This window comes from Zootoca vivipara, chromosome Z, assembly GCF_963506605.1.
Source record: "Zootoca vivipara chromosome Z, rZooViv1.1, whole genome shotgun sequence".
Classification (NCBI taxonomy): domain Eukaryota; kingdom Metazoa; phylum Chordata; class Lepidosauria; order Squamata; family Lacertidae; genus Zootoca; species Zootoca vivipara.
The window spans coordinates 17,878,108-17,905,712 of NC_083294.1; the positions used below are offsets into that span (position 1 = coordinate 17,878,108).

Consider the following 27,605-nt stretch of genomic DNA (forward strand, 5'->3'; position numbering starts at 1 on the left):
GTATTGGTATATTCCTCTTCTGCTTTCTGCTTTGCTGGCCTGGTGCATTGGGGAGGAGGTTTGAGGCCAGCTGGCGAGCCTGGGGGCTTCTCAGCAAATGCTGCCTCGTTGGTTCTGCTCCACATCTGCTGCTCTTGTCCTTGTTGTAGTTGCCTGTAGACTTTGGGCATCCAGCCTCTTCCTTCTTCAGGGTTCCTTTTTTTGAACTGGGACCTTTGGTACGGCATGCCACTTCCCATTCTTTTCATCTTCACCCGAAATCTTGAAATGCCAAGGCTTGCCTAGGCAGTATCAGCACTGTGACCACCCCCATCCCTTCTTCTGAATGCATATTGGTTTGGGAGGCATATTAGTTGGGAAAGGTGGTTAGAAGGCAACACTGCCCTTCGTTGCTTTTCTCCTTGTGGAAGCTGTAATCAGTGTGCTGCTTTTTGAGAAGGAGCTGTTGTATGTTTTGGCAACTTGCTCTGTTGGTAGCAGGTTACTTAGGAAGCCACCTTATACCAGGTTGGAATGTTAGTCCCTCTAGCACAGTGTTGTCTGCACTGACTGGCACCAGTGGCTCTCCACAGTTTCAGACATGAGGCAGTCCCAGCCCTTACCTGGAGATGCTGCCAGTAGGGCTTCAACCTGGGACCTTCTGCATACAAAGCAGGTGCTCTGTCACTGAGCTATCTGGATCTGGCTTCTTCCTCTAATGTTTTCCTTGATAACATCTTTCCGAAACCTGTCTGGGGCTAATGGCAGTGACGGTGGGGTGGGGAGAGACTATAGAGTCTCTGTAGAGTTCTCTATATGTAGAGTCATAAGAGCCCTGTAGCTAGACCTTCCCAGAGGCATTCTGTTCTTACAGAGGGAACCAGATGAATAGTGGGAAGCCCACAAGTAGGACCTGTGTGCAACAGCACCCTAGCTGAACCACCCTTTGATGTTCAGATGAAGGGCAGTATGCAAATTTAATTAATAAATAACAATAAAATTGCCCACTTGACGCTTTGCACAATAGCTAGTAGCCTTTGAAAGCCTTGTCCTCTGTTGGAGCCAGTGTTGTCTACTCTGGCTGTCAGTAACTTTTCAAGGTCTCATCCAGCAACTCCTCCCTCTGGTCCTTTTAACTGGAGGTGCCTGCCTTGGGGGATTTAAACCAAGGTCTTCTGCCTACAGAGCTGCTGCTGTGCCACTCAGCTGTGACTCCTTGCCGTGGATGAAAAGTGGCCACTTGTCAGCTTTTTGGAGAGCAGCCCTTCAGTGCCTGTAAACCTCATTGATTTCAATAGAACTAGAACTTCTTAACAGAGTGCAGGATTGCAGTGCATAGGACCCCATCCAGAGAATGTTATGTACCTTTTAGGCGCAGCCACAATAGTTTCCCCAGGAGGTGGTTGGAAGCCAGGCTCCCAGGTCTGGATCCTGCATTGTGCTAAGTCAGTGATGGGCAACCTTTTGAGCTTGGTGTGTCAAAATTTGTCAAAAAACCGAGCATAACTCAGGTGGTGTGGCACTTCGAGAAAAAAACCATAATTTTGTGATATTTATAGTTTAAATAACAAAAATGTATAATTGTAATATATAACTGTATTTAATAAACCAAAAACTAATTATTTAACCAAACCAAACCAAAAACCCCTTATTTATTACAAAGTGCCCAGAGTTGTTGAGCTTTTTGGGGGGAGCTGCTGACCAAAGTTTTGGAGGGTTTTTTGGGGGGTGTGTGTGCAAAAGTTGCTTTGCTTTTGGGGGGGATGCCCCAAAGCTGCTGCGCTTTTTGGGGAGGAAAGAGAACAGAAATAAATGACGAATAATACCTTCGATGGAACTAACACGCAGCACCAACATAGTCTGCCAAAGCGCCAAAAACACAGCACAGACGGGTTAAAAAATGAACTCTGTTACACCCAATCATAGTCTTCCAAAACGGCAGAAAAAACAGCACAGAAAGGGTTAAAAACCAATCTCTCTGGCTACCAGCAGCAACAACAAGAAAGGATCCGGGTTTTAACAGCGGAGACAAGCTCTAGCGGAGACAAGCTGTCGTGCCAGCAGTGAGGGCTCTGCGTGTCATGTCTGACACGCGTGTCATAGGTTCGCCATCACTGTGCTAAGTGGTGCATCTTCACAGCCAGCAGTGTGGCTTTCCCCCTTTCAGCTCAAAAGTGCTGAAAGATGGTCTGAAAAAAATGGCTTTTTGCACACAGGTGCCACCTGCGGGGTTCTGTGGATTTCCCCTCCTACCTGAAAATTAAAGGTAGGGCATATACACAATGTGGTGGGCTGCTCCTGCTGCTCCTTGCAGTTTAAAAGTCCCTGAGCTGCAATCACCACAGCATCCTTCAGTTCATACTACAGTAGAACCTTGACTTACCTCCACCCCACTCGCGAACAATTCAACTCGTGACTGTGGCAAACCCAGAAGTAAATACCGGGTTTGCCTCGATTTGCTCACGTGCAGAAGCGGCTTCCGCCGTCTGCACATGCACAGAACAGTGATGCCGCCAAATGCGCATGTGCAGAACAGCGCTTCTACCAGCAACCTGGATCGACTCACGAACGGATCTCCGGAATGGATTCTGTATGTGAGTAGAGGTTCCACTGCCTGCCTGCCTGTCTTTGTTAAAATCTATGTTTTCTCAGGAGACAATGGAGGAATGTGCCTTTGGGGTAAAGTGAAACCATTGGAGAGTTACAGTGTCTGCTGTGGCTGTAGAGATCGATGCAGGAGATACATGTGTTATTGTAGCTAGGGGAGATGAAGGTATTAAGAGATCACTGTTAGAGATGTATCATGGTGTTTCTTCTCTTTGCCCACTCCCAGCAATCATTCCTCCTCTGGTCACTGCTATGGATACACGAACTGTCTACAGGCACTGTGGTCATCTGCAAGGGATTACCACACAGCAGGGTTGATGTCGCCAGCCATCATGTCTTGTTTGCAGACATCTATATAACACATGGGACCCAGGTGGCGCTGTGGGCTAAACCACTGAGCCTAGGGCTTGCTGATCAGAAGGTTGGCGGTTCGAATCCCTGTGACGGGGTAAGCTCCCGTTGCTTGGTCTCAGCTCCTGCCAACCTAGCAGTTCGAAAGCACATCAAAATGCAAGTAGATAAATAGGAACCGGGAAGCTATACGCTGGCTCCCTCGGCCAATAATGCGAGATGAGCGCGCAACCCCAGAGTCGGTCACGACTGGAGCTAATGGTCAGGGGTCCCTTTACCTTTACTATATAACACATAGTTGGTCTGGCAACAGGCCTGGCCCCTGTAGCCAGCTCCCTGTAGAGCATGTCCTTGGGGATCCTTCCATCTTCCACTCTGTGGACATGACCAAGCCAGTGTAGACATCACTGAGACAGGAGTGTGAACATGCTGGGAATGTGAGTTTAGGAGAGCATATCATTGTTTGAGACTCTGTTCTGCCATGTGATACCCAAAATCTTCCTGATGCAGTACATGTGGAAGGCTTTGAAGAATCACTCCTGACAGCTGTTGCCCTCCACTCACTTCCATATAGCAGCATGCTCTAGACACAAGCCTGGTAGACCTTCATTCAGGTACTGGTCATTAGCTTCACATTTTCCGATACCCTTTTGGAGAGGTGAGCCATTGCCAGAGCTACCTTGCCAATAGACTTGTCCAGCTGAGCATCAGTGGAGAGGTTGCTGGTTATGGTGGAGCCCAGAAGCACAAAATTGTCTATCACCTTAAGCGTTGGGTCACCAATGCTGATGCATGGGGTGCTGGCAATGCCCTGACCTAGGATTTTGTTTTTTGTCAGGCTGATGGTAAGGCCGACCTCCCTGCAGGCTTGGGCAAAATGGTTGATTAGCCTCTGTAGAGCTTCCTTGGAGTCTGCTGTAAAGGTCGCTTCATCTGCAAACATCTCTCTGATAAGCACCTGCTGCACTTTTGTCTTGGTGCGGAGACATGATCATTTTGTGAAGTTTTGGTGGGCACCGTATCTTGTTGAGCAGTGTGAAGAGCCTGTTTTGGCGGATGAGATCAAAGACCTTTGTCAGGTCTATGAAGGTGATGTACAAGAGGCGTCTCTGTTCCCAGCATTTCTCCTGCAGCTGATGCATTGAGAAAATCATGTTGACTGTTGAGTTATGAGCTCTAAAGCCATGTTGTGACTTGAGACAAACCATGTTGGTGAGTGACTGTAATCTGTTGAGAACTACAGAGGTGAAGGCTTTCCCCACAGTACTCAGTAGGGAGATTCCATGTTGTTACAGTCATAGTGGTCACCTTTGTTTTTGTAGAGGGTCACAATGCTGAAGTCATGCATGTCTTGTGGCATAGATCCTTGTTCCCAGCACTGCAAGATGAAGCCATGGAGGTGCATCATGAGGGAGGAATTGAAGCCAGCTTTCAGCATTTCTGTTAGGATTCCATCCTGTCTTGGGGCCTTACCACATGCTTGAGAGTTGGTGGTATTCTTCAGCTTGTCAAGGGAGGGAGCAACATAGAATCATAGAGTTGGAAGAGACCACAAGGGCCATCCAGTCCAACCCCCTGCCAAGCAGGAAACACCATCAAAGTATTCTTGACATATGCCTGTCAAGCCTCTGCTTAAAGACCTCCAAAGAAGGAGACTCCACCACACTCCTTGGCAGCAAATTCCACTGTCGAACAGCTCTTATTGTCAGGAAGTTTAGGTGGAATCTTCTTTCTTGTAGTTTGAATCCATTCCTCATAAGGCATCGTTTCCAGGCCTTTGACCATTTTGGTTGCCCTCCTCTGGGCACGTTCCAGCTTGTCAGTATCCTTCTTGAAATGTGGTGCCCAGAACTGGACATAGTATTCCAGGTGAGGTCTGACCAGAGCAGAATACAGTGGTACTATTACTTCCCTTGATCTAGATGCTATACTCCTATTGATGCAGCCCAGAATTGCATTGGCTTTTTTAGCTGCTGCATCGCACTGTTGACTCATGTCAAGTTTGTGGTCTACCAAGACTCCTAGATCCTTTTCACATGTACTGCTCTCAAGCCAGGTGTCACCCATCCTGTATGTGTGCCTTTCATTTTTTTTTTGCCCACGTGTAGTACTTTACATTTCTCTCTGTTAAAATTCATCTTGTTTGCTTTGGCCCAGTTCTCTAATTTGTTAAGGTCATTTTGAAGTGTGATCCTGTCCTCTGGGGTATTAGCCACCCCTCCCAATTTGGTGTCATCTGCAATCTTGATCAGGATGCCCTCAAGCATGTTTTCCCATGAGTACAGTTCTTGGTAGTGCTCTGTCCACTTCATCCGGTTGCTGCAGTCTCTGATGATCTCTCCTGGACAAAGTTTTTAGTGGTGCAGTTTTCCTGATTGTTGGTCCAAAGGCTTTCTTCATGCCATCATGCATTTTGCAAGTGTTGCCAGGATCAGCAATGAGTTGAATGCTGTGACACAGCTTTAGCCAGTAGTTATTGGCACATTATCTGGCAGTGTGCTGGGCATCAATCCTTGCCTTTCTCAGTGTAACAGGTGTCTTTTTGCAGGGCTTGTAGTTCAGAAGAGCCTTGCGCTTTACAGTGATAACAGGCTCCATGTCCTTTATGCCAACCTCAAACCAATCTGGGAACTGTTGCTTTCTTTTGCCAAAGGAGGATATAGCTGTGTTGTAGGTTGCCTCTTTGATGTGGTTCCACCTTACTTCAACACTTGTTCGGCAGAATCAGAGAAGCATTCACAAAGTATGATTTTTCTGGCACTGTTGATTCAAAACCACACTTTGTGCTATGGGTCCTCTTTGGCTGGAGATGGATCTTGCCTGCCACCAGGGAGTGATCTGTGTCATAGTCAGCACTGTGGTAACTTTGTGTGACACAAACACAGTTCAGTGCCGCTCATCTGGTGATACCTCCAGGACATTTGCTATTTTATTTTGGTAGAGAAGAACAAGTTTGTGATACAGAGGCTTTGATACAAGCACAGTTCAAGCAGCCTTTGTTCTCATTCATGCTGCCAGTACCAATGAGACCATGGGTAGGCAAACTAAAGCCCGGGGACCGGATCCGGCCCAATCGCCTTCTAAATCTGGCCTGGGGGCAGTCCAGAAATCAGCATGTTTTTACATTAGTAGAATGTGTGTTTTCATTTAAAATGCATCTCTGTTTATTTGTGGAGCATAGGAATTCGTTCACCCCCCCTTAAAAAAATAGCCCACCCCCCACAAGTTCTGAGGGACAGTGGACTGGCCCCCTGCTGAAAAGGTTTGCTGACCCCTGAAAGAGGCCTATGCATTGTCCCATGTGTGATGATCGCCCCCTACTCTTGCATTGAAACCTCCCAGCAGAAATAGGTCTTCACAGTCTTGGACCCTCTTGACAGCCTGGTCTAGTTCCTTGTAGAACTGGTCCTTGGTTTGTATGTAAGGGCACATAGTGGGAACATAGACACTCAATATGTTAACTGGACCGAAAGTGGTTGAGAGGTGGAGGGAAAGTAAGTGTTCTGAGCCCTCATTTGGTTCTGTCGCAGACAGAAGGGAGTTCCCCACTGTGAAGCCTACGCCATGAATACATGGTTCTTCCAGATGACCTCCTTGCCAGAAAATGGTGTAGTTCTTCTCTCGGAGTCTGCCATTTGAAGCGAGTCTGGTCTCCTGTAGAGTGGCAAGTCAGTGTTTGAATTTTTTTCAGATTACAGTCTTCCATGAGTCATTGACCTGCAGCGGTTCAGTGGACAAGCGAGGACACATGGTCTTGACATACCAGCTTGCTAGGTGCAAAAGGATTTGATTCTTTTTTTTTTTTACTTGGTATAGTAGTTTGGTCTGTTTCTTGATTGATAGTCTGAGTTCCAAGCACCCACTGAAGCAGATGGACAGTGGCAGGTCATCACTTTATTGACCGAGGACTGCCTGGCTTTAGGTGGGCAGTAGTTGACAAGTGACACATGATGACCTCTCCCACTGACGAAAGCTACCCATTGTACTCGTACCTTACATCAATCAGATTGAGCTTATATCTCATAACTGGTGCTTCCTGTGTTTTTGCTGCGTTTTGCAGCATCGAAGTGATCAGGGCACAAGCCTGGGCAGTGTGTATGGAGGTCCTGGGCTGCTCAGAAGACAAGACCCTTCTCTTGGCCTTACTGATATGGTGCAAAGGAAAGCAGAGCAATATGTTTGGCACCAACTTGGCCGCAGGAGTTGCCTGACAGAGGTATATAGTTAGAAGCCAACTGGCCAGATATGTACATGGCTACAGAACTGTTTTTTTACTCAGGAATTGTTTTTTAGTTAAAAAAAACTTTATCCTTCTCTCCAGCAAAATGATAAATGTGCTTTAGCATCAGGGCAGCTGAAGCAAACCCCACATTCCTGTAGTCATGTTAGTGTTATAATTTAAGTGAGTTTAAAATGTGAAACTGCAATACACAAAGAGTGTTTGGTTTTTTAAAAAAATTAGGGTTGGTATATCTGTGTGTTCTATCTAACCAAGTTTTTATTCAAAAAATAATGGAAATTAATTTTGCTTGGTGTGCCCTGAGCCTGTGTAATGTTGGATGCAACTCTGTATTTTGTGCAGAAGCTGTCCGGAAGTCTGAGGTGGCAGTTGTGGGAGAGGGCAACATGAACTGGAGGCTTCTCAACTGAAGCCATCTCAAGAGCCACCCATCTCAAGGCCATTAAGTTCTAAGTCTGAAATTTCCTAGTGCCACGACCACTGAGGCTGGATCTGTCTGGTGCCTATTGCTCCACTTGTGATAAGGAGACAGATCAGGCTCCAGGTCTCTCCCCCTTCTGAGCCCTTTAGGTCTCTTTTTAAGGAATAACTAGAATTCAGATGGGGTTGTGGTCTAAACCACAGAGCCTAGGGCTTGCCGACCAGAAGGTCGGCAGTTCGAATCCCCACGCTGGGTGAGCTCCCGTTGCTCGGCCCCAGCTTCTGCCAACCTAGCAGTTCGAAAGCACGTCAAATTGCAAGTAGATACCGCTCCAGCGGGAAGGTAAATGGCATTTCTGTGCGCTGATGAATTAACTGGAGAGAGAAATGGCATTTTTTGTGAAGATTTTTAGCATCCCTTTCTTTCAAGGAAAGGAAAAAGGAGTAATTTCCTGCTTCTGTGGTTGCTGAGTAATATAAGCAAACACAGACCTTTGAAAGAAGCAAGTCCCAAATTCATGATTGATTTGTTTTTCTTCTATTTGTTACCTACCCTTTGTGGCAAGGTGGGTTACATTTTTAAAAAGTGGTATTTATGTGGGGAGGCTCACCTTAAGAATATATGTGTGTGTGTGTGTGTGTGTGTGTGAGAGAGAGAGAGAGAGAGAGAGAGAGAGAGAGAGATATTTGGGGGGCCCGTGCTTGCATGAGAGCATGGTGTCCAAAAGCATGCAAAATTGCGGTGCCCCAAAATATGTGTTTTTATGTGCCATGTTCTTGTATGGGTCATGTGACTTGTGCAGGAGTGCGGCCTGGAAGACTTGTTTTGTGCTGGGGCATGTTGGAGGGTACGATAGCACCATTCACATAACAAAAACTACCACAGATAACATTTTCAAAAGTAGGGGATCCATAGATTGGCTTTTGAAAAACAAGGTCCTGAATGCTTAGCTACTGGTAATTGGGAACCACTGATCTAGAGACTCTCAAGATGATCCTTATAATTTCTGAGCGGGCAGTATATACTGTAAATCCTTTTATAAAAGGCAAAAGGTAAAGGGGCCCCTGACCATCAGGTCCAGTCGTGTCCGACTCGGGTTGCGGCGCTCATCTCGCTCTATAGGCCGAGGGAGCCGGCGTTTGTCCGCAGACAGCTTCCGGGTCATGTGGCCAGCATGACAAAGCTGCTTCTGACGAACCAGAGCAGCGCACGGAAACGCCGTTTACCTTCCCGCCGGAGCGGTCCCTATTTATCTACTTGCACTTTGATGTGCTTTCCAACTGCTAGGTTGGCAGGAGCTGGGACCAAGCAACGGGAGCTCACCCCGCTGCAGGGATTCGAACCGCCGACCTTCTGATTAGCAAGCCCTAGACTCTGTGGATTAACCCACATCGCCACCTGGGTCCCTTAGCGCCACCTGGGTCCCTTTTATACGTGTTGGTAAATAAAATATAGGGTTTGCTAATACTTCCCACCAATTTTTAAGCAGCCCTTCGCCAAAACCTTCAACAAACAGCAGATTTAGATTATATTGTAGGAATTAGAAGCCGTGTTTGTATTTGGGAGTTTATGCATCATTGCAAGTTCAGCCAGCCAGGCCAGGAGGTTCCCTTTTAGCCCCTTGCTAGCCAAGGTGTTCTCAAGGGTCAGGTCAGGTTGCCGCAAATGTGTGTGTGTGTGTGTGTGTGTGTGTGTGTGTTGCGGGGGGGAGGGGACATCAGTGGTAGCTGGACTAGTGAGGCCAAGAGAAACCTTAATGTAGACTCCCAGAGGGCCCCCCTCACCAATTTCTAATTGTTTCACTGGAAAAGTGTTGTGAGAGGCTTTGAAGGGGGGAGGGAATATGATAGGATGCTTCCCTCTCCCCTCCCTGGAATTTCTTTTCCACCTAAACCGTCCAGTCCTCTAGAGGACTTGCAGTCTTTCAGAGAATGTGTCTTTCTGGTTGGGAGTGTCTTATAAGAAGGGGCTCAGGTCCAAGTAATGGTGCCCCTCCCTTGAAAGGCAAAGAGAGGAGTGCGGTGTGTGGAGTGGGGAATAAAAGCTCCCGGGGGTAGAAAGTGGAAGGCAACTGGCCTGAAACACTTTGTCTTAATAACTTGCACTGTAGAAGGAAAACGGGTCTCTGTCCCAAGGAGATTCCAATGGTAATAGACCAGGCTGCCTCCAGCAGCTGCTGGGCAATTGCAAGCAGATTCCAGAGCACATAATGAAAATGACACAGGGGCATGGGGTGGGGACCATGCTGCAAGGTGGGCTCAGAGCTAGCTCCAGCACTGGTATTGCCCCTGGGTCAGGCTCAGGGTTTTGAGGCAGGCTCCAGGGCAGGCCTGTTTTGTGAAGGGTGTGTGTGTATGTGTGTACACCCCCCCCAACTTATCTTTTGTGACACCCTGGCCATTGACTTTATCAGGCAGAAGGAGGATAATAAAAGGTGAGTATTTTGCCTTTGCCCTGGTTCCTCCTGTCCTTTGTTCCTTCCCACCCTGAGGAGTTAATGGAGAGCCTCTGCTGCGCCAGCTCTGCAGACTGTTTGGAATACTTTAAATGCTTTGACACTCTGGATGTGCTGGATGGGAGAGGAGGCGGTTTGCAGCTTAATTCATATGCAAAACTGTGCCATAAATCCCGAGCCCTGTCTCAGTTGCTGTGGCACCACTAAGCATTTCATCAGCACCCCATACAGTATTTCTGCCATCTTTGTTTGCATTGCAGTGACTCATCAAAAGTCTGTCTTGTACCAACACCCTGAGCATTCCTCTGGCACTGATCCTTCTCCCCCCCCCTTCTCCTTCTTCTCCTCCCTTTTTCTTTCTCTCTCTCTCTCCCCTCCTTTTCTTCCGAGCTTCAGTTTGAAACTGGCCTTTGCTTCAGGTCTCTCGTCAAAGGGCTCTATTCATTGCAGAGAATGGCCTGAATGTTAAGCTGCATATCCGGCCCTGTTCATTGAGATGCTGCTTTGCGCTGCTCCTGCTGCTCCTGCTGAGGAGGTTTGACTTAGTCTGAAGCTGAAACTCCTCACAGCAGAGGCAAGGAGGAAGGAGGACAGGCGGGAGGGGCTGAGGTGGGAAGGACTGAGGCAGGAGGGGGCGCCTCCTCGTTGTGTGTCCCCCCCCCTTCCAAGCAGCCTTTGCTGCTGCACTGGAGAGTTGGATGCTGAAGAGAGGGGTTGAGGAGACCCTTCCAGAAGCAGGTGCTGTGGATTTCACACCACTTAAGGTATGTTCACATGAGGGGGGCACATCCCTGCGCTGGATGCTTTGGCAATATGATGCAGATGCAGAATGGAGCTCTCCTAGCTGGCAGCTTTGCAGGGGGTGTTGGAGGTAGTGTGTGTGTGTGTGTGTGTGTGTGTGTGAGAGAGAGAGAGAGAGAGAGAGAGAGAGAGAGAGAACACAGAGCAACCCATTGTGTGGTCACTTTTTTAGGAGCACTCAGTTTGCAGGGAGGAGAGATCTTTTGGAGTCTAGTTCAACTAGGTGCTGTTGAAGTAACTCAGAATCGGGACCTCCTGTGTGGAGTGGGTGGACTCTGTGTGTGTGTGTGTTTGTGTGTGTGGGGGGGAGGAGAGGTCTTAATTGTTCCTTTTTGCCAAGGAGATGAAGGGAGTCGCCATTGAAGTCATGGGGAGTTTCTCTCTCCCTGCCCTCAACCAGCTATAGAGAGACATAGATTTTGCTGGTTTAAGAGGATTTGTTGGCGTTTCTCCGCATGCTGCCTGTGTTTTGGTGCATGTGGGTGGGGGGAGAGAGGAGGCATCACTGCCATGACATGATGGTTCCCGGAGGATCCTAAAATAGATCCATGGGATTTGCTGCATTCTTGATGCAAAGGCGAGAGCCCAGGCAGGTGTCTCCTTTGCATGGAGGTCAACATCTCCTCTCCCCCCCCCCCGAAATATAGAAAGGGGGTGCCATAGAGGAATGCCTCTGGGAGTCCAACAGTTGAGAAGAGTTTCAGGAACTGGGGGACCTGTCCGTATCCTGGGCTGCTGCAGTAGATGGCAGCCCCCAGTCCTTCTCCATTCCCTGCACCCAGCACTTTGAATGATGGTGGGGGCGGAGGGGACAGACAGCTGCCCAGCCCTTCCTTGGCTCCTCAGCAGTTCCAATGTGCAGGGAAACTTGGAATAATTATGCGCAGAAGTTGCTGCATTTCTGAAGCGTCCACCCATCTCTCTCTCTTCCCCCTCCTTTCTCCCAAGTTTCCAGCTGTGTCAGCTTTTTCAGGAGCGTGCGCTGCCTGCACTGATAGTGCCTGTGTTAGAAATCCCATCACAATACCTTGTTTTGGAGGGTCATACCTTTTGTGGCATGTGTACCCCCACCCCCGAAAAAGGGAAGAATCTTTCAGCAGCATTAGCCTGGATTCAGGTTGGTGGAGTCAATGGAGGCAGTTCTCAACGCCCACCCCCACCCCAGCTGGAATGGGTGGCCATCTTTGCCTGTGTTTCTCTTGCCCTGGACTGCATGTGTTTCACTGGTGGTACACTGAGGGCTCTGTGGGTGGGGTGTAGTTTTTTGAACCCTGTTATATTGAGTTTTTTCCTCCTCTTGTTAGGGATGCTCTTCACAGGAGGGGGGTTTTCCAAACAATGGCAGAATCCCTCTCCCTGGTACTTCCTGATTCTTGTGTTTCTGCCAGATATCCTCTCTCTCCCTTTCTCTTTTTCACATGCCTGTTTCCTCTCCTCCCACCCACCCCCTTGCCCCGCCTACAGATGTGCCCTCCCTCAGATGCCCTGGCCTTGAGAGCGTGAGGCAGCTGCTGAGCCATGTCGCAGATGCTGCACATAGAAATCCCCAACTTTGGGAGCACCGTCCTGGGCTCCCTGAATGAGCAGCGCCTCCTGGGTCTCTACTGCGATGTCTCCATCCTGGTCAAGGGCCAGGCCTTCAAGGCTCACCGGGCTGTCTTGGCAGCCAGCAGCCTCTACTTCCGAGACCTCTTCAGTGGCAACAGCAAGAGCGCCTTCGAGCTGCCGGGCTCCGTGCCGCCCGCCTGCTTCCAGCAGATCCTCTCCTTCTGCTACACCGGCAAGCTGACCATGGCCGCCAGCGAGCAGCTGGTGGTGATGTACACAGCAGGCTTCCTCCAGATCCAGCACATTGTGGAGAAGGGGACAGACCTGATGTTCAAAGTAAGCTCCCCACACTGCGACTCCCAGACGGCCATGACGGAGGAGCCCTGCTCAGGGCCCCAGAGCCCCTGCCACCCCCTGCAGCCGCCTTCCCTGCCCTACGCCGTGTCCCCTTCCGTGCCCCTTCCACTGCTCACCCGCGTCAAGCATGAGACCTTGGAGCCTGGGAAGCGGTCCTTGGAGTGCAGCCTGCGGGAGGCGGCCGGGGGCAGCTCCTCTGCCAGCGCCCCGCTCAAATTGTCACGCGTCTCCTACTACGGGGTGCCCAGCCTTGCCACCCTCCTCCCCACCATCCCTCTGGCTCAGTACTGCCAGGGAGAACGGACGAGCCCTGGGGCCAACAGCCTCCCCACCACCGACAGCCCAACCTCTTACCACAACGAGGAGGATGAAGACGACGATGAAGCCTATGACACCATGGCAGAGGAGCAGTATGGGCAGATGCACATCAAGTCCACAGGCGGCTATGCAGGTAAAAGCCCCCTTTAGCCTCCGCCACTTTCAGTCTCATGCTACCGTAAAATGAGAGGCATCTGCAGTCAGGCAGGTGTTTGTTTCCCTGCATTTTAGAAAAGTAGCTCAGAAGGTGGAGTGCCTGATTTGCAAGCAGAAGATCCAACGTTTGATCCCCTTTTGGCATCTCCAGATAGGGCTGGGAGTAAATCCCCTGCTGGAAACCCCGCACAGCCATCACTGCCTGTCTGTGTTGGTAATACCGACCTGGGCAGACTGATGGCCTCACTTGGAATAAGGAAGCTTCGCACTGATTTAAGACTTTTAAAACTTGAATGGGAACCGTGCTGAATGCAGCTTATTTCCATTTCGGAGTGAGGTGTCTTCTTTCCTTCCCCCCTGCCAGATATAGGTTTCCAGGCTCTGTGAATTTGCTGAAAGGGAAGGCATTTCTAGTAAGGAGTAGTTCATTTTTCAAGAAGATGTTTTCTGGGGGGAAGGGACTGGATCTCTTTGTGTGAATCTGCCTAAGGTGCCATTGTTGTCCTTTAGGTTCCTTGGGGAAAGTAACAAGCTCTTAATTTCTGCAGGCTTATTGATGGTGTCTGTTGCCTTATTTGGGGTGTGTGTGTGTCTGTATGTTCAGAGTTTCCTCCTCATTTAATGAAACTGGCAATGCAGCATGACGCTATGGATCAGTTTCCTTGATGCCAACAGTTTTTAAGGGTTGCATATTGAGCATAGCAAGATTGTTGAGCTCTTTCTCTTGGTTCATTTTCTGTAGCTTAAGTAGCCTGGAAGCCCAGCCCAGGCAGATGTCTCCTCTCCTTCCCAGGAGAAGGAGGCAAGATGCCTTCAGGCAGGATTGGGAATGAGGTGCTGGCTTTGGAGCTGTGTTGAGGTGCTGTGCTCCAAAAGCAAAGAAGGGGTGACAGTGTGACTCTTCAGTTCAGGCCACTATCGGTCAGTGTGGTACTCTTGGGGTCATGAAAGAGCTTGTAGGGCAAGAGACACTGGATGCCCCTCGCCACTGGAGAGACACATTTCTAGGCAAGCCAGCAGGATTTTGTAGTCGGAGCACAACTAGGTTCTATATCCATTGATCAGCTAAATTTTGTGGGTAGCTGACAGGGTGCTTGGCTGGCAGCATCTCATGTGCCCAAAGTATGTTAGCTCGGGGGTAGGGGGACCTCACTTTGCAGGTGTTTGAAAAGGCTGGGAGTGTCCAAAATGTCAATGTGCTGATTTGACCAGTCATTTCTGGAGGGCTAAAACTTTCCCTGTCTGTATAGATACTTTTGGTGCTGAGGAGCAGGTGACTCTCCAGGGTCATCTTGTCCAAAGGAGGACTCCTTTCCCAGGGAGAAACTGAAATCCATCCTTCAAAGCTCACTCAAAACCTAAAACCCTGAGAGAGTGCAGCCAATCTGGTTCACTCAGAGACTGATTCCTTGATGTGAGTCGTATGCCAGGGAAACAACAGCCCACCTGGAGCACCTAGACCAGCCCCCCAACAGGTAGCTTAGTGGGAAGGAACCTGTGGGCAAGACCTGCTGCCAGCAGCAACAGCTCTCCCCACTAGCAGTTCCCAGCCACTGGCATTCAGAGGCCTACATATTACGCACTTCTTTAAAACATTCATCAGCCAGCCATCTTAAAGTTTATTTTGTGCAGTGTTACTTATTTGTTCATTTCATAACTTTTATATACCGCTTGATGTCAGAAAAATCCTCAAAGCGGGTTTCATAAAGTTTTGCTAGTGTTTTGTGTTCCGTTGCGTGCCATGCACCACCCTATCGGTCCCTTAGAAAATGGTGTTATAAATATTTTTACTTATAAATGAACAATAAATTCTGCCTTTGAGAGTGGCCTGGCTGTAACCATTGGGCATGCTTCCCAACCCTCTTGTCATGATCTAGTCACATTTCCTACTGCTGCCTCTGCAGAGCAGGGGTCATTTGCAGTGGCTGCTTCTGCTAGGCTTCTCGGCCCAAGAGAAAGCGGGGTTCCTGCATCCCCAACCACTCAGGACACCCCCAAAAGGGGTTTTCCCTTGCAATCCTGAACAGCTCTTTCTTTGCTCCCTCCTTCTCCCCAAGGGCCTCAAGAGAAGCCAGAGCCGGTGCCCCTGGAGAGCCGCTCTTGTGTCCTCATCAGGCGGGACTTGGTCGCCCTCCCTGCCAGCCTTATCAGCCAGATTGGGTATCGCTGCCACCCAAAACTCTACTCAGAAGGAGATCCTGGAGAAAAACTTGAACTCGTGGCAGGTAAGGACCACAGGGGCAGGTTTTCCTTTGTGTTTATGGACTTGTTGCAGTAACATGACTTAAAAAATGTAGAACTCTTGCAATTCTTTGTTTCATTAACAAGGGATCTTTTAATTTCTGCATGATTTGGTGGTTTTTTTTTAAATAAAAAAATGAAAATAAAATAAATTTAGAAAAGATAAATTGCAGTAAACCAAAATGTAGAAAATTTTGCTTATAAAATTAATCTAACCTAAATTTATTTTGTTTATAAAATTGTTATTTATAGTAATATTGTAAATGTGATAACTATTTAAGTAGAGTCCCTCCCTCACCTTTCTTGTCTTTCACTCTTCATTTTCCTCCTCCTTACTTCCGGGAACTAATATAACTTCCTTGGATTCTTATTTAATTTACCTTTCATTGTATCTGTGAAAGCTGTGATGTGGTCTTACATTTTTCTAAGCTTTGTTTATGAAATGGACTAGCCACCTTGGTGTCTACCTTCCCTGAGCAACTTCTTAGTATTTAGGTGTTGTGAAGGGAGTTTTAGATAAGAGACCCCAAAGAGCTAATCCAGAGCATTTTCCCCTTGTCAGGCCTTCAGTGGGGGAAGAAGGAAGGTTGCCTCCCTGAGAGAGCAGGGGGTAGAGGTGGGCAGGGGGTAGAGGTGGGAAGGCCAGTTCGCCCTCACCTGGCAGGAAGAGAATGCGCCTTTATTGCTGGCTGTTCCAGTAAAGAGTGAAAAGGCTGGATCTTTTGCTGGGGGTAGTGATCCTGAGGGATCTCAGGACCCTCCCTTGGGTTGCCACGGTCAGGTCACAGAGAACTCCTTTTCCTGCTGCACAGGTCATTTCTCTGGGGTATGTCAAAATCTTTGCTGCTTCAAGATGATCTGAGTCAATATTAACTGCATGCGTGTTTGTGTCCTGTTGTACACCTTGCAGAGCAGAGCTGGGGTGTGACTTCGGGACCTCTTACTTGCTCTCTCCTGCATTGCTGAAGGTTGGACATGATGACCCTTGGGGTCCCTTTCAACTCTACAATTTTATGATTCTCTCTCTCTCCACCCAGGCTCTGGTGTTTACATCACTCGGGGGCAGCTGATGAATTGCCACCTGTGTGCAGGTGTGAAGCACAAAGTTCTCCTGCGGCGCCTGCTGGCCACGTTCTTTGACAGGTAGGACACAAAGGAAGGACCCGTCCTCCTAGCTCCTCCTGACCCAGCTGGCTTCTGAGCTGCTGCCATGGAGCCAAGTTTGCAGGGAGCAGGAGCTTTAAGTGATGGAAGGAAGGGAAATTACCCATTGCATTTTGCTTAATGGGAATTAAAAGTGTTTTTAATTTGTCTGTCAATGGAGGTCAGGTGTTTCCTAGTAGAAAACAAAAATGTGAGGACGTGGGATTGTGTCCAGTGCTAGTCCTGTTTAAAGTAGACCCACTGAAGTTAGCAGACATGACTAACTTAAGTTTGTTCATTTCAGTAGGCCTACTCTGGTTAGAACCCTTCATGTCTGTCTTTACCAATTAGCACAAATGGCTAAACCCTGCCCTGGGGACACTACACTGCAACACAAACGGAAACCAGATTAAGATTAACAACCATGCTGGGAGATCTGGGAGCGGGGAGATCTGAGAGCATCAGCATATGGATCCGCAGGTCGAGGGCAGACAGACCATTTTCATTTTGCTGTTCTTTGAAGGAGGTGGAGTGTACACAAATGCTCGTAGGTGTAATAAGACATCACAGAGCCTAAATTGGACAATGCATGTCAATACATTTGGACACATGGTAACAGATTTTGTCCCTTGTCCTAGAATTGCAGAATGAGATGCAGACGATTCTTCAAATAATTGGTGTGAGCATAAATATGTATGTTTAAGAATTCCTTTAAATGGGCTGAAGTGTCTACTGGCAAGTGAAAATTCTCTTGCCTCTTTTTAGCAACTAGTATTTGCACCATCTACAAAGAAATAGCTTTTCAGAAGTTCTTGAAACTGCATGTCTCTGTAGGTCTGTAGATTTGGTTAGTCAAAGAAACAGACATGTAGGTTGACGTCTCTGTTGTGCTTTTTTTTTCATGAAAAGCTGAAACTTTTGGGGTAAGTAATTTGGAATTGTGTTCAGTATTTATAATACCATGAAATACCTTTTTAAAAAATTTGTTCTCTGGCTATGGTGAAGATTCCTTAATTTCTGCTGATTTGCAGAGTGAGCCTCAACAAGCCACAACTGATTGATTTGTATTATCTCCTGTATGGGTTTTTTTTGGGGTGGGGTTGGCGGGGGGTGGGGTAGCTCTTTGGGCTTCTGTTTCTTCCTCTCTTCTCCCCCCCCCTTTCTCCATGGAAGCTCCCTCAAGGCCTGCTGCCTGAAATGGGCTCTTTCCCATGCTTTGGATCCCAGCTGTGGGTTTTCTTTGAATGTGCTCTTGAAATTCTGCTTCCCACTCCTTCCCGGGACAGGAACACACTGGCCAACAGCTGCGGAACTGGGATCCGGTCTTCCACAAGTGATCCTAGCAGGAAGCCACTGGACAGCCGGGTCCTTAATGCTGTGAAACGTAAGTGTGGAGAGGAAGAGGAGAAGGAGCCTCTGAGGGTAGATGGGGAGCTATTCGGCTTATTTTACATCTTCCTTTAGTTGTGACACCTGCATTGCAGGAGGTTGGACTAGAAGACCTATGGGTCCTTTACAATACTATAATCTACAATTATAGATTAAGAGACTCTTGCTCTACCGACTGAGCTACTCTCTTATTCCAAGGCGTCTGGATTCAAATGCTCCTTCTAAAAAGACACCAAAGCTTTAAAATCCTGTGTTTTGGCATGAGAACCCTGTTTACTGCCTTTTGAAAAACTGTTTTTATTAAATATTTTATTGGGTTACAAAGGTACATACATTATCTCTGTTTTCAGATCATAAAGTCCTTTCTACAGGGAAGTTCTATTCAATGTGAGTCAGTAATGTTGTAGACAGTATACGGTTGCGGGAGAAGAGAGGGGGGAATGTTTACTGCCTTTTGTGAGTGCTGACAAAGTTTGTTTTTAAGTCAGTGCATGAGAGGGAAGATCTTTGAGTCATGGTTTGCTGGTAGATTTATGAAACTAGGTTTCTTCCTTCTATTGGGCAGAGTGCCTCTTTTTTCCATCTTGAACCCCACAGCCAGACAATTGCTGGGTACCAGCCATGGGTTAACCACTGAATGTAAATGAACAGGAGCAACACTGTGCAGTGGTGGGTGGGCTTATATGTGCCATGGGTTTTAGAATCTCGAAACTGGCTGAGGGTTCAGTTGGGGGACTTAGGCATCTGTGCCCCTTTCTTCCCTGGAAAGCAATCATGACAACTCAGCCACACACATCCTCCCCATGTTTTCATGACAGGATTATCCTTTCCTGTATCACTGATCTGTGGCCACAGCAGATTTTCTCTCTACTAATCTATTTTGTGGCAGCCCCAATTGGTTGAGCTTCTCCTGTTTCATGAAATGCTTATTGTCTCATGACAGCAATGTGGAAAGAAGCCCCAAAAAGGGGACCCTCCTTAGAATGATGTCCCTGGTTGAAAGGGCAGGCAGAGAGGAGTGTGAGGGAATTTGGACACTGGAAGAACCAGGCCAAGCCATGTTGGCTGAAAAAAAACTGCTGAGAGGTCATGAGCCAGAAGGGGCCAATCGGAAAATCACTTGGGGGTTGTGCTGGGAGGGAGAAATTTGCACTTCAACTGTATTCTCAAGGCAACTTGCAAGAATTAAATAGCAAATTAAAATGCAGCAGTATAAATCTGATAAGGACAAATGAGACCAGATGCATGCAGAGCCAAAGCAGAGGGACTGCTCTAAAGAGTGTGTGCAGTTTTGCTTCGGAAGGTGAGGAGCCTGCCTGGGCTTCTTTAAAAAGAAGGGGAAATTCTGCCAAATGAAACTTCTACCACTACGGGATTATGTCCTTCTGTGCAGCTCTTGAAGGCCTCGGAAGCTCTCTCAAGGTCTGGACTTGGGAAATCAAGGCCTAAAAAGCAGGGTATGGTTAGGGTTGGTGACTCCGGCAGCTGCATGACTGGGAGAATCTGCTCTGAGAGGGGGATGAGGAGAGGGAGGCCTTGAACTGAGCAATGCCAGACAGTATCTCAATAAGTACAAGTTGTTTGTCATCTGCAAAGGCTGGGTTTGGTCTTCTCTGTGCTTGCTTGCCAGTTTCTTACCAGCTGGGTGAGGTGCGATTCAAGCTGTTGAATGCAAATCTGGAAGCATTCAATCTTCCTTTCTTAAAATAGTGAATAATTCACAGTCTACTTCTATGGGACCTTCCGGCACTGTTTCCTTATCTGTGCTGGATGTTACAAATCTTGTAAAGGCGCCTTTATGCTATCTGTAATTTTATGGCCATTGTTCCTGATGCCGGGAAAAAAATGTTAAAACTCTGCCTCTGTTGCAGCTAAAACACTCCCTTGTCTTTGCAGTGTATTGCCAGAATTTTGCCCCAAGTTTCAAGGAGAGTGAGATGAACGTCATTGCAGCCGACATGTGCACTAATGCCCGCCGGGTGCGGAAGCGGTGGCTGCCAAAGATCAAATCCATGTTGCCGGAGGGTATGGAGATGTATCGCTCTGTCATGGGCTCCACTACCAGCAGTATCTCCCTGGACCCTGAATTCCAGCCTTCCGCTGCTCAGATGTTTGAACAGCGGATCTATGCGGAGCGGAGGGGGGATTCTGGAACCATTGTGGCACTGAGAACTAACACGGTCACTGTGGATCAGAGCAACAGATCCAGCCAGCTGTTTGAGCCGAATGAGCAGGGGGAAGGGGCCAGTTCTGTCATCCAGGAGTCTGCTGGCCCGGAAGCAATGGCTTTGGAGAGCCACAGCACCACACCGCCTTTCGAACAGGGCCCACCTGGGTCCACTAGCCGGCCGGAGACTCCGGCAAGACGACCGGAAGGCCCCTACGGAGGAGGAGGAGGGACTTTGTGAAAGAGTCAGGATCATGCTGGGCTTGACCAACGAGGGATCTCTAATACTAAAGCTGCTTGCATGCATTATTAATACAGAAAAAAGAGAAATGTGATCAAACCATTTACCTACTGAACTGCTACTGTTGCCTGAGAAAAATGTGATTTTTATTCTGCTTGTGTTTTAAGATGGATGAAGGAAATATCACATTCGTTATACTGTAAGCAACTCTAGGCCTAAGGCAAACTACTTACGGAAATTGGAAATGAAACAAACCCCAGGTTCCTTTAAAATCAAAAATCCCGAGGTTTGTCTAGAAGGCAGTAGGATTTTATTTCAAAAGAGCTAAGCGATATTCCTCTCCCCCATTCATCCTCCTCCTCCTCCACCACCATCCTTAGCCCTCCTCTTCCTCTTCCTCCTCCTTGGGGTGGGGCATGTGCAGAGTGGGGAAGTATGAGGGGAGGGGGCAAGGAGCTGATGGATGACGAGGAGGAGGCCTTGCTGGGGTTGGCTTCTGTAGGGTGAGGTTTTGGTTTGGTTGCTGCACAGTTCCATTGCTTGGACCTTTTGTTTGACTTATGGACAGGGAGGATTTTTTTCAGGCACAATCCACTAAGAATATATCCTGTGCAGGCACTGTTGGGACGAAGGGACATTTTTGCCTGGAAACTCCACCGGTGGCCAGTGCTCAGGATATTTGCCAGATGGAAAGCCTTAATTGCCCCTTTTCTTCCCTTGATGGTGGCCCCCTGCCTGGTCGTGGTTCCAGGATACCACCCTTTCCTTTGTGTCCCCCTCAGGCAAGGGCTTCCCCCAGAGTTTCTTTGTTCTGTTTTGGAAGGTGAGCGCAGGGCTCCTTCTGGCACAGCAACACCCTTCTGCTTCTGAAATGATTTGCATCAGGTTGGGTACATGACACCATTTGTGGGTGTCATAGATTTCATCCTGAGAAGTATCATGTTTGTGTGGGTGTGTGGCTACACAAAACATTCCAGAATGACTCCCATGATACTATTTGGCCTGCTCTTAGATACAGGGGCATCTTTGAGCTGCTGCATTTTGTTTAATACTGAAATTTTGCTGGCAGAGACAGCGAAAGGCAAAAAGTGCTTGGGGTGGGCAGAGGTGCCTCCCAAGGGGCTAATACTCAGGCCTCACTCTAACCTGATGCATCTCATGAGACCGGGAAGGGGAGTTATTGTTAGCATTGAGTGGTGCATTGATGGAGGTGGAATATGGTAAGGCTCTACTGGAGCAGAGTGCGGCTGCAATTGCTGTTCATGGCATTTCTGAAGGCATTTCTGAAGGAGCAGACAGGGAAGAGAAAAGAGATCAGAGGGAGAGGTGAGAAGGGGGACACTGACTTGAGAGCTTTATGGCACAGTTGGCCAGAATGATTGTCTATGCTGGCTGTCCAACCCTACCCCACCCCACCCCAAACTCCGTTGTTCCTTTTTAGGATCTGTGTTTTCCTATTTGATACCACTCTTCTTTTTTTGAGAAAGCTCACGTAATATAGGCAGAACAAGTTTTTCAGTTCTGATGGCTTGAGCTGCTTTGTCTGGTAGGGTGCTTCTTAGAGAGGTGCAGCTCAACTTTCACATCTGAAAGGTGTTGGGTGCAGAGCAAACTTTGGCCAAAGGAGAACCAGCATGTGTGCAAGAGACAGAGTAAGTTGGGGTGGGATCTGGGCTGGGGAATCAGGCAGGCAGCCTAGCTTGCTTTTTGGGTATGTGTGGCAGGGGGAGAGCAGTCTCATTTTTGCTGCACTCAGCACCTCCCCGCACCTCCCCCTAATATATGTCGGACAGGCGTGGCAGAGGAGAGAGTAGGGGGAAGCTACTGTGGCCCGACTGGGCTATTTCATAAATGGAAGGGCAAAGAGGCCCCTTCTCTAGTCTCTGGTTGGATGGCCATTGCAGGGGGTTGCCTAGATTACCCTTGGAGGTACCTTTCCTCTCCACAGTTCTATAATGGAAAGGTGCTTTTGCTCTGGGATCTGCCCCTTTTCCAACTCCAAAATGGGTCCTTGGCTGCCCTTCCCTTAGCTGTTCTAGAATGGTTTATCCCAAGATTCAGTCACCTTGATCGAAACACAAGAGTTACTGGAAGGCCCCCACCTGGTATGTGAGAGGAGATGCTTCACCATGAAGGGTGTGCTTCTTAGGGATCTCTCCTCTTTTGTTAGCCCAAACCCCTCCTTGTTGTAAGGGTTTGTCTCTGCTTTTCTAGGCAGGATCCCTCTGTGGGTTTCTGGGAAGGGACCACAAAGAGCAGGCTCTTGAGGGGGGAGGGGAGACAGACTGAGTTTGGGGGGCTTTTCAGGTGCAGAAAGCTCAGGAGAGTGGGAGCTTCTGAGAGCTCTGCAATGGGTACTTTCTGAGCTCCAGGTGCGGCTCTGTGCTGGAGCCAATGGCATGAGGTGTTGCAGGGTTTGCTCTATTCCTGGTGGTTCCTCCCTTTGCCATGTGACCATGGAGGCTTTGGAGGGAGTCCTTGCCTTTGGCCAATATTTGAAACTTCATTTTGGTCCCTGAATAAAAAACTGTGGTCCCTGATCTGTACCAGTGCCACCCCACAAAAGGATTAAAACCAGCTGAGCACTGATGAAGTGGATGGATGAGGCCTTGAGGAGGGGAAGGAGAAGCACCAGGAGGCTGAGCCAACTGTCTTCAGGCTTTTTCTGGTCTGGGATGCCTCTATAGCTGCTGCTCAATCAGGCCAGTGGCCTATATAGTCCATCCTAACCTCACAGTGCTCAACCAGATGCCTTTTACAAGAAACTCACAAGCACTGCCTGAGTACAGGAGCAGTCCTCTCCCCTCATGCAGTTTCAAGCAACTAGTAGTTGGCCTGGTACTCCCACAGGTCCTTGGTACCCTTGCCCTGTGTGCCATAGGGAAGGGAAGGCAATGCAAGGCTTCATCTGGGATCTGGCATGAAGCCCTGGCAGTTGACTCTACGCCTTCAAGGGCCTAATTCTGCATTTGCGGGTGAATGAGAACTTTGTTATCAGAGTGAGCAGTCGAGTAATGCTCTGCCCTAGAAGGTCCAGTGAGTAGGGGCAGCTCTCTAGGCAGTGCCCCCCTTCTGTATCTTCCCCTGAGTCAATGGTAAAGGGGATTGGGTCCATGAAAAATGATGGCATCAAACTGAAAGGATTACTGCCTTTCTTATCTTGGGTCATTTCCTTTTCCAATTGGATACCCTACCCAAAATAATGGTGGTACAAAGTGCATCCAGGAGCTCTTCCACCCGCCCCTGGCCCCATGATGAAATGACCAGAACATAAAGGAAATACTTGAATGGCTTAGAAAAGAATCCGAAGAGAGTGTCGCATTGCACAGTTAAGATATATTTTTATACCGAGCACAATTTCATGTACATTTTTATTTGGGGTTTCTTTGTTTATTTTTACTTTCTAGTAAAAGAGAGAGAGAGAGAGCGCTTTAGGTAAACTTGAAAAAATGTGAATGGTTTGTTTTTGGGGAGGGGGGCCTTCCTTGTCTTCTTGATGAGGATGAGCATTTGCACTAAACTAGATCCGCATGTGGAGGCTTAAGGGCAGATTTCCAAGATGTATCTGTGGATCGTGATTGTCTCCTCCCTGGTGGGAAGGAAGAATGTCGCAAAATAAAAGAATGTAAAGTGAGAATGAAGCCCAGAATGATCGGGATTTCCTGAGTGCCTTAGCCCTTTTTGGATCACTTGTTTTCCATGCGGAGGGGACAGAGAGGGGGGGAAATGCCAGATCAGAAGGAATGCCCCCTGCCCCGATTTCCCCCTCTTTGTTTACAATAATGCTAGAAATGTCACGAGAGTGTCTGGGAGTTGCTTTCTGACTGTGATGATGCATAATGTGAAATGGAAACGGCATCCCTCTAGATCTTTAAAAAAAAAGGAAGCAGAAGTATTTATGGTATGTCTGCACCTCTATTCTTAATGCTTGACTGTTAGCAATATTACATGTGTATATTATATATATATATAAATATATATTAAAAGTTATATCAAGCACCTTTTTAAAGAGAGAGAAAACCGAGTGAACTTAATGGTTGCCACATCATAGTATAGGAATCGAACCAACATTCCCACCCCCTCCTTTTCTGCAATGGAAACACCCCCAGATTGCAGTTGCTTTGTAGATTAGCCTGGCTTCTCCAAGGTTTCTTTACCTAACCCTTGCTCAGAATTGTGCAATTCCAGGGTTTATTTTTACTCTAAACCAAAATTTGGAGCCAAAAACAAGACTTGGAAAAAAAAAAGATTCCAGAAATCTGATCTCATTGCAAAGGTGAGACCATGTTAAGCCATAAGTCCTGTCCTTTTGTCTGCTTTGAGACTTCCCTGACAGTTATTCTCTTCTTGCTCCAACTGAAATGGCCACTAATTCAACCCTCAAGTTGCCAGAGATGTTTGGCTGTTCCCCATTTTTCTTACCTGTCCTGGGAATCCAGTTTGGAAATTTGTTTTGCTTAATTGAAGAAATTCTTCTTTCTCATTTTAATTAAGGGCTGGAAAGCATCCTGGCCAGAAAGTTTAGCTTTTTTTGTAGGATGCTGATTTGCCAGGGTGGATAAAAGGTTGTGACAGTTTTCTCACCTGGTGTGGCAACCTTTCCTGGTACTTCTCATCACTGAGGAATTGGGACCTCTTGGTGACTTCTCTTTCCTGCATCTTCTTCCTTGCAGCATTAAATGCAAAGAGGAAAAGCAAATTGGTGCCACCCTCCTCCAACAGGGCAGGAGAAGGGGGAATTCTAAAAAGGGCACAGACATTTGGGCATGGCTCTCTCCATGGAAAAGGTGCCATGGGGAGACGGGCTGCTTTACATGTAATCATCTTTGCCTGAGAAGATGTGATGTTGGCTTCCCTGAGCCGCAGAGTTTCCACAGCTGTCCAAATGATGCAGCCTGTGATATGTGCTGTGCATTTTGACCTTCTCTCCTGTGGCCATTAAGGGATCCCTAACCAGTCTTAAAGGGCCAGGGGTGCAAAGCACTTTCAGTGTCACTGTTACAATGTTGCTGTGGCTGCCCATAGAGGGTTGTGGTCAATTCACTGGGTGCCCACCTTGGAGCAAGGCAATCTGCGCCTCTGCCAAAGCTGGCATGAGAGGAGGGAAAGAGGGATCCCATGTGTTGTCCTTGCTGAAGAACTTACAATCTTCTGTTTCTTCCAAATGTCCTTTTTGCACTTTTACGTCTGAGGTGGAGGGGAGGGAGCCCAACCTTGCAATACTATTTTTAAGACTCAAAAATGATAAAGTCATAGGCTAAGCAAGAAAATGTATAAATATGTTTTAACTTGAACCTTTGGATTGCACTTGATTCAGATTGAGTGCAGATCCTTTTCAGCTGCCTGAGAGAAAAGTCTTAAGAGAGAGCAAAAGGGTTGCTCTTGGAGTCTTTATCAAGAGTACCCAGTAGTACTGTAACTCATGACTGTTAAAAATAAATGAAAAGTTTAAAATCCCAGCGCTAATAGGGGAGATTTTGAAGTGCTTTGGAGTTGTTTCAGCCACGCAAAGTTTCGTTTATTCTCTTTGTTATTTATGTGCCATCCCTCAGCTTGAGACTGTTACAGCCATGGCTAACACTATAGATTCAGAACAGTGTCAGGTGGCTGGGCGGGGGTGGGGGGGTAACGTGGGGGAGGGGCTTCAATATGTCTCTTCTTCACAAGCCCCCTTCCAAGAGTTCAAAGTATGGTTGTAGCGCTTTTCATATAATGAAAAATCCATGGAAAAATGTGATCATTAATGATGAAATGCTTTGTAAAATTCACATTTACAAAATAATAAAGTAAATAAAACCATCTGCCTCTTGTTTCTGCTGCCCTGCTCTCTTATCCACAATTTCTGGAGTGCAATGGGGGTAAGAAGGGGCTGAGGTAGGGTGGGGCGTAGAATGATCCTTGTTTCCTATAAATCTGGCGCTGTCCCCTACATTTTACTGCAGTACGGTGCCTGTGAGTATAAGCCCTCTGAATTGTGTTATGTGCTGTTTATTGACAGAGAAATGAGTTGTGTTCATATGTAAGAATTGGGGCACAATTAAATCTTCAAAAAAGGGTTATTCCTCACCACTTCTGGGGGTGGCCATGACATTCCTGTTTTGGAGCTCTTTGCTTTTAAGACCGGTGAAAGTGCAAGGCAAGTGGATGAAGAAATAGTATTTTGCTCGGATAAAGGGGGATCCATTCTACAGAGCAGTTGTGTTGGTGTAGCTGAGACTGCTGAGCTTTTCAGACACCATCTCTGTTGTGAGTCTTGGGGGACCTGCTCCCTGCCTTGCAGGTCTTTTCCACCTTGCCTAGGAGGGCCGGGCTGACTGACTGCAGCTTTGAAAGCTGAGGTGGCTGAACAGACCTTTAGGTTGGGGTATTATTTAGCTGGTTTCGGTTCTGTTATTGCCCCATTTGTCAAAAATGTTTTAAATTGTTATTAACTCTTTTTAACTTGTATGTTTCTAAATCTGAACTTTTTATGGGATGTGCCTCAGAAAAGAGGAGCTGGAGAGAGCAGGAGAGGTCCCAATCACAGTGGTTCAGGGTAGGGGGCGGTATGGTGTGGGAGGTGGGGCAGGCCAGGTAAGGGGCACATGGCACAGGCAGATGGTGGCTGTGCTGTGTGCCAGTCCCATCTCCAACCTGGGGAACTGGCTTGAAATCAAGCTTCTTGAAGAAAAGTTGAGTGCTTATGCCAGCAAACCCCACTTTTGACAGGAATCCACATCTTCCCTTGGCCCACACATGTTAGGGGTAGGACAGGTGGGCACTACTGGCAGGGGAACATGGTTTTGTGGGCCAAGTAAGGGGCCCTGACAGACCTAACTTGAGCAGCTGCTTTTCCTATAAAAGGCCCAGAGTTTAGTCTCTGTCATTGCCACTTAAAAATGGTAAAGTAATAAGTCAAAGAGTGACAACTCTGCCAGCCAGCCAGTTCTCAACCCCCGGAAAAGCTTAGAGGTAGAGCATCTGTTTTGTTTGCAAAAGGCCCTGCATTCGGTTCCTGGATTCTCCAAGTAAGGCCTGGACCAGGCCCCCTTCTGAAACTTAGAGAGAGCCCCTGGATATTAGTGCAGGCCATTTGAGAACTTTGGTCTCTGGAGCCCAGTGTGTGTTGCTATACTTATTTCAAAACATGGCATGCTATCCCTGCTGCATTTGGGGATGGGGTGTGTGTGTGTGTGTGGCTCATATTCTGAA

At 47.8% G+C, this 27,605-nt stretch overlaps 1 protein-coding gene across 6 annotated transcripts in view; it reads left to right on the forward strand.

Annotated features, from left to right (window-relative positions):
* The window catches only part of NACC2 (NACC family member 2), a 62,070-nt gene extending 36,044 nt beyond the window's left edge, over positions 1–26,026 (forward strand). For 5 of the 6 annotated variants that reach the window (XM_035113185.2, XM_035113183.2, XM_035113186.2 and 2 more), the window contains exons 2-6: positions 12,319–13,210; positions 15,291–15,458; positions 16,512–16,617; positions 17,904–18,001; positions 19,903–26,026. In XM_035113185.2, coding sequence (XP_034969076.1) covers positions 12,373–13,210; positions 15,291–15,458; positions 16,512–16,617; positions 17,904–18,001; positions 19,903–20,414 — 1,722 coding nt within the window. In that variant the 5' untranslated portion in view covers positions 12,319–12,372 and the 3' untranslated portion in view covers positions 20,415–26,026. Of the gene's footprint in view, positions 1–6; positions 10,818–12,318; positions 13,211–15,290; positions 15,459–16,511; positions 16,618–17,903; positions 18,002–19,902 lie in introns of those variants that run through there. The other variant, XM_035113182.2, reaches the window with a different exon arrangement.
* Positions 26,027–27,605: the final 1,579 nt, after the last annotated feature.